This window comes from Clinocottus analis, unplaced genomic scaffold (genome assembly GCF_023055335.1).
Source record: "Clinocottus analis isolate CAN_PGR_092001 unplaced genomic scaffold, fCliAna1.0.p SCAF_7, whole genome shotgun sequence".
In the NCBI taxonomy this organism is placed as follows: Eukaryota; Metazoa; Chordata; class Actinopteri; order Perciformes; family Cottidae; genus Clinocottus; species Clinocottus analis.
This window is the reverse complement of record NW_027176229.1, coordinates 2,022,501-2,032,500: the sequence shown is the minus strand read 5'-3', so window position 1 is coordinate 2,032,500 and position 10,000 is coordinate 2,022,501. Positions and strand designations below refer to the sequence as shown.

Below are 10,000 nucleotides of genomic sequence, written 5' to 3'. Positions count from 1 at the left end.
TCAAAGTATCAAAGTGACGCTGATGTGTGTTCCATCTTTCTTCCAGAGAGGAGAGATCAGTAACTTCCAATACCTGATGCACCTGAACACGCTGGCTGGACGGTCCTACAACGACCTGATGCAGTACCCCGTCTTCCCCTGGATCCTGGCCGATTTCGACTCGGAGGTGATTGCAGGTTTTGGGAATGAAGTTCCAAAGTGATGGCCGCAATGAAATACACATTAATTCTGTTTTTGTGACCTCGTAAACCAGGAGCTGGACTTGAGCAACCCCAAGACGTTCCGTAACCTCGCCAAGCCGATGGGCGCTCAGACCGACGACAGACTGACGCAGTACAAGAAGAGGTACAAAGACTGGGAGGACCCCACCGGTAAGTTCTAAAGAGTCTTTTATTTATGTGACAGCAAATTAAATAGACACAGCTGGTCGGCTAGTTCTTATTTTAATGCCAGTCGCACTCAAAGCATTTGACCATCTGAACTGCACACTCATGACATCATCAGGCTGAATGAGTTGTTTTCTGTCCCACCAGGTGAAACCCCAGCGTATCACTACGGCACCCACTACTCATCCGCCATGATTGTGGCCTCGTATCTTGTCCGGATGGAGCCCTTTACGCAGATTTTCCTCAGACTTCAGGTTTGATCTGAACTCTCCTACCCTCCCAGAATGTTCTACAAGTCATCTTCATCCCCCCTAACTGGTCAGACACTTTACAAATGAGGCCGGCGAGAAATAAAATGCTGGCAATCCGTTTTTTAAGTCTGATTTCAATTGTCTTTAAACTTTTGTTGTTGTTGTTGTTGTTGTTGTTTTTGTAATAATATTTTTGGCCACAAGATTGTGCCACTATCACGTGTTCTAAGTAGGACGAAAAGTATTTGGGTGGATTTTAATTTCTCCATGCACTCTAACCATTCTCTAAACATACAATAACAACATTTTGACATTTTGTGAATACCAGGGAGGTCATTTTGACCTGGCTGACCGGATGTTCCACAGTGTGCGTGAAGCCTGGCTCTCCGCCTCTAAACACAATATGGCCGACGTCAAGGAGCTCATCCCCGAGTTCTTCTATCTGCCAGAGTTCTTTCTCAACGCCAACAACTTCGACCTGGGTGAGTATCAGGGAGCGGCTCGTGAAAGTGCACATATATTACTCTATCGATGTTCCATATTAATGTTGTGTCTGCCCCACTGTCGTCGGTTCTACCAGGTGCCAAGCAGAACGGCACCAAGCTGGGAGACGTCCTCCTGCCGCCTTGGGCCAAGGGCGACCCCCGGGAGTTCATCAGAGTCCACAGAGATGTAGGACATAAACCCACTTGTGACATTTTATTGGCTGATTTTCAGTGAGTACACATTAACCTCAGTTTGGTCCCGCCCACTGCAGGCATTGGAGTGCGACTACGTATCGGCCCACCTCCACGAATGGATTGACCTGATCTTCGGGTACAAGCAGCAGGGTCCGCCGGCTGTGGAGGCGGTCAACGTCTTCCACCACCTTTTCTACGAGGGCCAGGTGGATATCTACAACATCAACGACCCGCTCAAGGAGACGGCCACCATCGGCTTCATTAACAATTTCGGACAAATCCCCAAACAGGTCAGATGCTGGCTGTTGCTGACGCAAATGCTGGAATCTTAAATATACTACAGACATTTTAGACACCTACAAAAATAAATATCAGTTTAAGTGTTCGCTACCTTAACAATATTTTGGCCACTCTACCTCTTCTTGAGAGAGCCCTTTCTAAGAGGAAGCCATTATCTGTGCTCTTTTCAAAGCCACAATACCCCTTTGACAAAAACACACATTTACCTTGCAAAACATATATATGAAAATTCTAAATATAGCGTATTTTAGGTTTATAAAATACGTCCACAGTGACTCATTGCTTTCGTGCTGGTTCTCCAAACGGAAGGCATCCACTGTCTGCAGCCAAAATTCTTCTTCATGACGTTTTGACCAATGATGGCCTGGTTGTCTCCAATCGTTAAAATTCTGGAGCTTTATTTCAATGGGGGAATGCATTTTTTAACCTTAGTATTACAGCCAAACTGTTTCAGCATTCGGTTATGTCAATGTCAAAGTCCTTTTCTTCTCTTAGTTGACTGTGTGTGTGTGTGTGTGTGTGTGCATGTGTGCGTGCATGCGTGTGTTTGTGTGTGTGTGTGTCTCAGCTGTTTAAGAAGCCCCACCCTCCTAAACGGGTCCGCAGTAAAGCCAACGGTGATGTAGCAAGCGTTCCTCCGAGCTCCAACAGCGACAAGATCTTCTTCCATCACCTGGACAATCTCAGACCTTCTCTTGCACCAGTTAAAGGTTCACACACACACACACACTCTCTCTTTGTCTTTCATGTTAGATCCATTGCAGTCTAAGTACCTTTACATTACACCATGCAGCACCGACTCACAAAGGTGCAGGAATCCCTTTTTGACTCGGCACTTTCATGTTTCTTTGTGTGTGCAGAGCTGAAGGACCCCGTGGGACAGATAATGTGTACCGACAAGGGCATCCTTGCGGTGGAGCAAAACAAAGTCATGGTTCCCCCCACCTGGAGCAAGACCTTCGCCTGGGGCTATGCTGACCTCAGCTGCCGCCTGGCCAACTATGAATCTGACAAGGTAAAAGTTGGTGTAGAGCGTATTCACGTGACGTCAGCATCTCAATCGCGTCATCTTGGGGTCTAGTGGAGGCAATGGATTTTGCAATGGATTTAGCAATGGATTTTGCGTACTGGAGACACGTTTTTACACGCAGGAAAGTTTTAAGGCGTACAAAAGTCTGCAGGCTTATGCCGAATTCACACCAAAAGCGCAACGCTTTTTCGCTTATTTTTTCTCGCTTGACAATTTATGTGGTTAACTCGCTTTTTGCTTTTTCGCGACTAGTTGCGGTGGAAAGGGGGCACGGCTTGAGTCCCGTTACCCCTAGTTACCATCACATAGTCAGGTCACGTTCCTGTAAAACAGTTTTCATTTCCGCTATCGACCATGGGACATTAACAACTATTTCTGCATTATACTTGTTGTGAAAATACCACAAATGTCGGAACATCAAGCGCCCCGTGTCTGGGTTCATACTATGATCCGTAGTCGCGCACAGCTCCGGCTCCAGGACGAGTGTCTGCATGAAGCCGCTTCCAGCGCTCATTAAGGACTATATATATATATATATATATATAATTATATATATATATATATATATAATTGCAACAAATGTGTTTTTTGTTTATTACGTCTGTAATTTTTTCTTTCAATTAATCAAAGCCATCTGGAGAAATGTGGATATGCACATCTGCAGCTTTCCATTACACCTTTAACATTCACTCTCGTTTATTGCTTACTGTGGTTTATTTAATGCCGTACTTTCACTCCATTTGTAGATATTCTCAGGGCTTCCAGGAGCCTTATAGAGAATAGCAGTAGAGTCTAGTATTAAAAGCGTTGACCGTTAATGTGCTAAATCTCCATCTCTCCACCTACACCCTCCGGTCTGGTCCCAGGCATTGGTAGTGTACGAATGTCTGTCAGAGTGGGGTCAGATCCTCTGTGTCATCTGTCCGAACCTGAAGCTGGTCATCACCGGCGGCACCAGCACCGCCATCTGTGTGTGGGAGACAGGGACGTCTAAGGAGAGGGCCAAGTCACTCACCCTCAAACAGGTAAACAACAAACAAACAAACAACCTGGTGTTAAACACAGTTGAGTCCGGTCTCATGTCTTTGTCTCCGCTGTGTCCTCGTAGGCATTACTAGGCCACACGGACGCCGTAACGTGTCTGACAGCCTCAGCGGCCTACCACATCGTTGTCAGCGGCTCGCGGGATCGAACCTGCATCATCTGGGACCTCAACAAGCTTTCCTTCGTCACGCAGCTCCGAGGACACCGGGCACCCGTCTCCGCTTTGTGCATCAATGAGCTGACGGTGAGCTCCGCTTTCTCCTCCTTGTACTTTCACCCTCCAGGTCAATAAACACAAGCTGAGGAGTTATGTGTGTGAATCTGTGTCCGTCCAGGGGGACATCGTGTCCTGTGCCGGAACCTACATTCACGTGTGGAGCATCAACGGCAGTCCCATCGCCAGCGCCAACACCTTCACGGGGCGCAGCCAGCAGATCCTGTGCTGCTGCGTGTCGGAGATGAACGAGTGGGACACGCAGAACGTCATCGTCACCGGACACTCGGACGGCGTCGTCAGGGTAACCGTGCCTTGTCCTAAATCTGACAGAACATCAAAAAATATGTATCTTCAAATGCATTGGGTTTTTAATTTGTCAGGGCTTTGGTCCATGTTTATGCCGATGCGTGTGTATTGGCCTTCTGTTATCCCTGTTCCTGCCAAGTGGAAGAGAAACTCTCCATCCGTCATGGAGGAGCTGAAGTTCAGAGTGACATTCATGACGTCATTCAAGATGAACGGGAGGAGAAGGGAAAAAACTTTAGCTCCTCACCACCTTTTTTATTTTATTTTACTTGATCTGCGCTAAGACAAAATAGAAGCGGACACAAAGTATGAACTTCGGGGTGAAAGTGCCCTTCAGTTTAACCAAGTCATGTGTAATTAAACCTGTCCTTCAATATTTCTCCTAGTTTTGGAGAATGGAGTTCCTCCAAGTCCCAGAAACCCCTGCTCCAGAGCCGGCAGAGCCTGATTTGCCCGACTGCTGCGAGGAGAAGATCGGTGAGTCGGAGGTAGAGGGGGGCTTAAGTGTTGTTAAGTGGTGGTTGAACTAAGGGGTTTATCTAAACATTTATTTCAGTATTTACACAATAAACTGGGTCTAGTAAATGTAAAGTAAGTTATTGTCGGCGTCACAGAGGGCGGCGAGAGCCACAACGGCGATGAGGACAGCAGCGAGTCGGACGGAGACGAGCCTAGTCTGAGCCAGGAGCCCAAAGTGCCGCGAAACCCCGCTACAGGCGGAGGCAGCCAGCCGGGCAGCGCCGTCCACGGACCCAGAGGTACTCCTTCTGTCACCAACAGTCTCTGGTTGAGTCAAACGTGGAGTTCTCACAGTAAATAAACTGAAACAGAAGCAGAGGGATAGAAGTAGTCTGAAGGAAGTCATTTGACGAAGTCTACACACAGACACCACTCAAAAACACTGATGCATTGTCGTCGCTTTTACCGTTTGTGTTTTTGACATTTAAAGTTCGCTTTTTAAAGCGCTGTACATTATTATTGCATCAGTTCCTATTAATTTTAATGCGTCTTGCACATAGAAATAGAACAGAACTTGAACAGTCTCCGGTATGATATCGGTGGAATGTTGTCATGTATTTTGTATGTTTTTTACTGACTTCCCTTTTTAAAGCATGAAGCTCTTCCCTGGCTAACGTTCTCCTTCCTGCTTTTTAAAATCCCGTCCAGGTCCCGCAGCTCGAGCCGGAGTGTCATGGTCAATGGATAGCAACTCCGACGACTCGCGCCGCTGGTCGGACACCCTCAGCATCGACGAGAAGGAAGGCTTCGTGTTCGTCAACTATTCCGAGGGCCAAACTAAGGTCCCCCACCCTCACTCTCACCCGCACCACCACCCTCACTCTCACCCGCACCCCCACCCTTACTCTCACCCACACCCCCATCCCCACCCAGCTCAGCCAGGCCAGGGCTCAGTGCCACAGCCCTCCACCATGGACGCTCAGACCTACAACCAGCTCAGGACTGGTGGGTATCCCCTGATTTGTCGTTGTGTGTTGTTTAGTTTTTCGCTCTAAAGCCACTAGACGAGGGTTCTCCCCCCTCAGTTACCGTCTAAAAGTAAAAGCTGATCCCAGGATGTCCCGTCCCGTTCGTTTTACGTGTGTTCACAGGCTACAGATGGGAGCGCCAGCTGGTCTTCCGGAGCAAACTCACCATGCACACGGCGTTTGATCGCAAGGACAACGCTCAGCCGGCTGAGATCACGTCACTCGCCATCTCCAAGTAAGAGAGCTGTCGCATTGTGGTAGATTTGTTCGATCGGTTCCAGAGAGCTTCTTCTACACGCGCCGTTAAATATACGGACCACAAACACCTCGGGAAATGGCGTCCCCTTTAAGTTTTGTTTGTTGTTGTTTTTCTCCTCAGGGACCACAGTAAGATCCTGGTGGGCGACGGTCGCGGCCGCGTCTTCAGCTGGTCAGTAAGCGACCAGCCGGGCCGCTCAGCGGCCGACCACTGGGTGAAGGACGAGGTGGGCGACAGCTGCTCCGGCTGCACGGTGCGCTTCTCCCTCACTGAGCGGCGCCACCATTGCAGGAACTGCGGGCAGCTCTTCTGCCAAAAGTGAGTTACCTTCTGACTAACTTTACTGTAACTTTTATTCCCTGAGGATAAGATGTGCAGCCCCAGGTCATAGAGAACATCATGTGTTATAGTATGTTCAGCATTAAATAACCGTCAGCTGACTTTTCTTCTTCCAGAATAGATTCATGTCATCAGACAAAATAAGCAATTTAAGACAGATTGTTTTATTTCTATGGTGTGAGTGTGGCTTAGTCCATAATGATATTGCAACTTCATACTCTGAGTTCTGCTCACATTGATGGTTGTGTATGAGAAGACAAACTGGCTTGGGAAAGAAGTATCTGATGAAAGTTTATGTTTTATACTTTTTTAAAGTTTCTAAAAACAAGTCATTTTGTTTGGTGAAAATCTCATTATTTTAAGGGAGTGTTCATTATTTTGAGATTTCTTTGAGATACTAAATCAATGTATTATTATTAGTACTGTCATTAACGGCACGCGCGTTATTGACGGCGTTAACGCAAACCAATTTTAACGCCATCAATTTTATTAACGGTGTTAACACATTTTCATTTTCCAACACCGAATGTAGCTCATCCGGAAGCAAAACAATAGGCACGCTGTTTGCGCTTCGAAGCTAGGCTAACGTTAAGGTTTGAAATGAATGAATGGTGATATGACAAAATGAATGATAAGACGTGGTTCCCTTGACAAGACCGAAGTGGTATGAGCAGTTTGTCATTGTGAACTGAGCTATCATCGTAGCTATCCAGTCTGAAATACCACTCGATGGCCAAGCACACAGCTAATACTAACTCTGCGCCCCCTCATCATAGCCAGACAATAATGGATGATTTCGGACAGAAACACATGAACACCACAATGAAGAACAAACGTATTGCAGCCAAAGCTAAATGAGTGCTACTGCTTGTAGCCTGTTAGCGTTGTGGAGGACGAGGATCTAGCTGATATAATACACATCACATCTAACGACAGGACCTACGAAGCCTGACTGCTATGTTCACCTCTCTCTCTCTCTCTCTCTCTCTCTCTCTCTCTCTCTCTCTCTCTCTCTCTCTCGTTACCGCCGTTAAAGGATTGGCAGATTAACATTGAGTTAATGCGTTAATCTGCCCAGCCCTAATAAGTACTAATTATATTTAGGTAGTATATGGATTTTAAGAAACTATTCATATTTTAAAAGTATTAAGTCATTATGTTAAGAAAGTCCCTTATTATTTTCTAAAAGTTTCTCTTTAAAATGACTTTCAGGATCTTTTTTATTTTTCCTCATCACGTTCAGTAGCTGCGACCACCTGAATTTTCTGCTGACTGTTTAAAAAAAAAAAGGAATCCCACCTCGTCTTTCAGGTGCAGTCGCTTCCAGTCAGAGATCAAAAGGCTGAAGATCTCGTCGCCGGTGCGAGTTTGTCAGAACTGTTACTACAACCTGCAGCACGAGCGCAGCGCCGAGGACGGCTGTAGGAACTGAGCTGCACCTCCTGCCGAAAAACTGGCACCTTCTGCTGAGGACGTCGACCTGAGGAGCATTTCCTTGTTCACTCAAGACCTCCCACATTTCCCCAAACCACTCCCACTTTATCCCCTCGTATGTCCATTAAACACATGAACTGTAACACACTAACAGACCGTCTCAGCAAAAGAGGTGGGAGAGAAGAAACAAGGAAATGTTGAGAGGGAATGGGAAGAAAAAAAATAATTATAAAAATTTAAAAAAATCACCACTTTTACCACCTGCACTCACCCAGAGAAAGGGGAGGAAGGAAGAGGAGGAAGGAAAACAAGCGAGAACACCATCGATGTGGCACGCTTCAATCAACCACCCGCCATTTTGCTTTAAGATCATGAACAGGAATTCCTTCCCACTTTCTCCACCAGACATAACAAACTTGTTAATATTGTAAATACTTCCCATGGCCTTTTTAATTTCACAAGGAACAAACGCAGAACAAAAAAAAATAAGGTAAGGAGAGAATAAACTTGCCTGTGATGCGATGTGACTAACCACTCCTGGCTTTAAAAACAAAAACTAAATTGTGTGGGTATGGGTGGGTGTGGGGTCCGGAGGAATGGATATGAATGTCAATAATTAATGTCCGTGAGTTGACGTTACTCGTGGTTCTAGTTATGCAAAAATGATTTATTTTTTGTTATCTTTTTTTTTTTGCTGTTATTTACAAAGTTTATTTTGCGAGTGTTTCCCACAGTGTCAAGCCATCAAGGGGGAGATTTATATGATCAGACTGTTTGTTTTTTTGCCAAAATGTTTTATTGTATTGATTATCATTACGTCCTTTAAATAACATTGATTCTGTCCTTTATATTTCTTTCTATTTTGGAGATTCTTTTTTTTGTCGTCGTCGCTGCTGCTACTGACATGTTATCATTCTAGATTGTATTCTAACTGTATTTTAAACCATATCACTCTGTTCATTTCAAGATGTACTTGTTTTGTTTAGAGAGAGAAAAAAACATCACAGGGTTCATCTGTGAAAAAGAATGCAGATTAGTTGCTTAAAGTTGCTGCACATTTGTTTTCCAGCGTCAATGCACTCTAAAAAGAGACTCTTTGTGTTTTTTTTCTGTTTGTATTTGTGTCCTTGTTGGTTTTCTGCAGAAGCTTCGCTCTCTGACCAGCTGACTTTATTTCAGGACAGCTCAGTCCTTTCCTAGAAGATGTGGAACTACAGGAGCGGCATTTTAAAGGAGTCTGGGCAGAAATTATTATGAGACACGGGGGAATATGTAAATAAAATTCATTCACGCTTAATGAAATTATGAAACTCTCCTCAAACAGGGAAACGTCGTAGCTTTTTCTAAATGTCTTGGCGTGTTTTTTGGAAATGTTAAATACGTGGAGATGAAAATTACCTGTCGCTACATGTATGAAGTTTAATTTGTGACAAAAATCAGATTTTATTTCTACATTTGTTAATGTTCATCGTTTCTCACTTATATATTTAACATCTCTCCGTGCGATCAGCGCCTCTCACATTATTTCCGATGGCGAGACGTTTTCTTTTTGGGGTTTTGTACCGCCATGTTGTTTTGTTAATATCAGAGAGGGTTTCACACGTTTCTCTGTTGTCCGCTGCTGCTGCTGCTGGGTTCAATAGTTAGTCAATGAGAGAGTTTTTAATGTAAAAATCTGTCCGCGTTTTCTTTTTTCCCTTCTGCTTTCTTTCTTTCCCCCAAGAGAACTGGTTTATTTTAGTCTCCCACTCGTCTGCACAAAAGAATAGAAAACACTTTAACACCCACAGATCCCGTGATGTTAAAATGATAATAATATGCACTCTTGTCATTGCCCTTATATCATTCTGCGTTCATCTCCTGTAATCTAGCGTGCAATCATGCCATCAAGCTGAAAAGGCCGAGTTGGCTTCTGTCAATCAAGAGTTCCTTTGCACCTTCACGTGTACAAAAAGAGAGAAAAAGTGGAGAGGAATCGCAAGATTTTACTGAATGCAGTTTTACGTTTGTCATTTTTAACAGAAAGATCAATTTCACAGCGGATAAATTAACTGTACAAAGTATTTATGCAATTATAACTGGTTTTAGATTTTTTTAATCATTTATTATTACAATTTCAGCAAGTTTTGTTACTTGTTGCATGTCTATTAACAAAGCTGACTTTCTGTGTCAGTGCATTGTACATGTTCTCAGCATTATTTTTTATTTGTTTTTGTTTGGGAGGCATTGTCTGAGTTGTAAGTTGGAGATTGTGTCCCCGACTCTGG

General features: G+C 44.6%; 1 protein-coding gene across 6 annotated transcripts in view; it reads left to right on the top strand.

The window, feature by feature from the left end:
* Positions 1 to 10,000, top strand: part of wdfy3 (WD repeat and FYVE domain containing 3) — a 123,865-nt gene that overhangs the window by 113,519 nt on the left and 346 nt on the right. For 5 of the 6 annotated variants that reach the window (XM_068604549.1, XM_068604550.1, XM_068604548.1 and 2 more), the window contains 17 exons: positions 47 to 166; positions 254 to 371; positions 534 to 640; positions 966 to 1,119; positions 1,218 to 1,309; positions 1,395 to 1,607; positions 2,186 to 2,327; positions 2,478 to 2,632; positions 3,514 to 3,672; positions 3,756 to 3,935; positions 4,027 to 4,209; positions 4,601 to 4,691; positions 4,829 to 4,972; positions 5,382 to 5,678; positions 5,825 to 5,936; positions 6,081 to 6,278; positions 7,611 to 10,000. The exon at positions 7,611 to 10,000 is cut by the window's right edge and continues 346 nt beyond it. In XM_068604549.1, coding sequence (XP_068460650.1) covers positions 47 to 166; positions 254 to 371; positions 534 to 640; positions 966 to 1,119; positions 1,218 to 1,309; positions 1,395 to 1,607; positions 2,186 to 2,327; positions 2,478 to 2,632; positions 3,514 to 3,672; positions 3,756 to 3,935; positions 4,027 to 4,209; positions 4,601 to 4,691; positions 4,829 to 4,972; positions 5,382 to 5,678; positions 5,825 to 5,936; positions 6,081 to 6,278; positions 7,611 to 7,731 — 2,586 coding nt within the window. In that variant the 3' untranslated portion in view covers positions 7,732 to 10,000. The remainder of the gene's footprint in view (positions 1 to 46; positions 167 to 253; positions 372 to 533; positions 641 to 965; positions 1,120 to 1,217; positions 1,310 to 1,394; positions 1,608 to 2,185; positions 2,328 to 2,477; positions 2,633 to 3,513; positions 3,673 to 3,755; positions 3,936 to 4,026; positions 4,210 to 4,600; positions 4,692 to 4,828; positions 4,973 to 5,381; positions 5,679 to 5,824; positions 5,937 to 6,080; positions 6,279 to 7,610) is intronic. The other variant, XR_011080188.1, reaches the window with a different exon arrangement.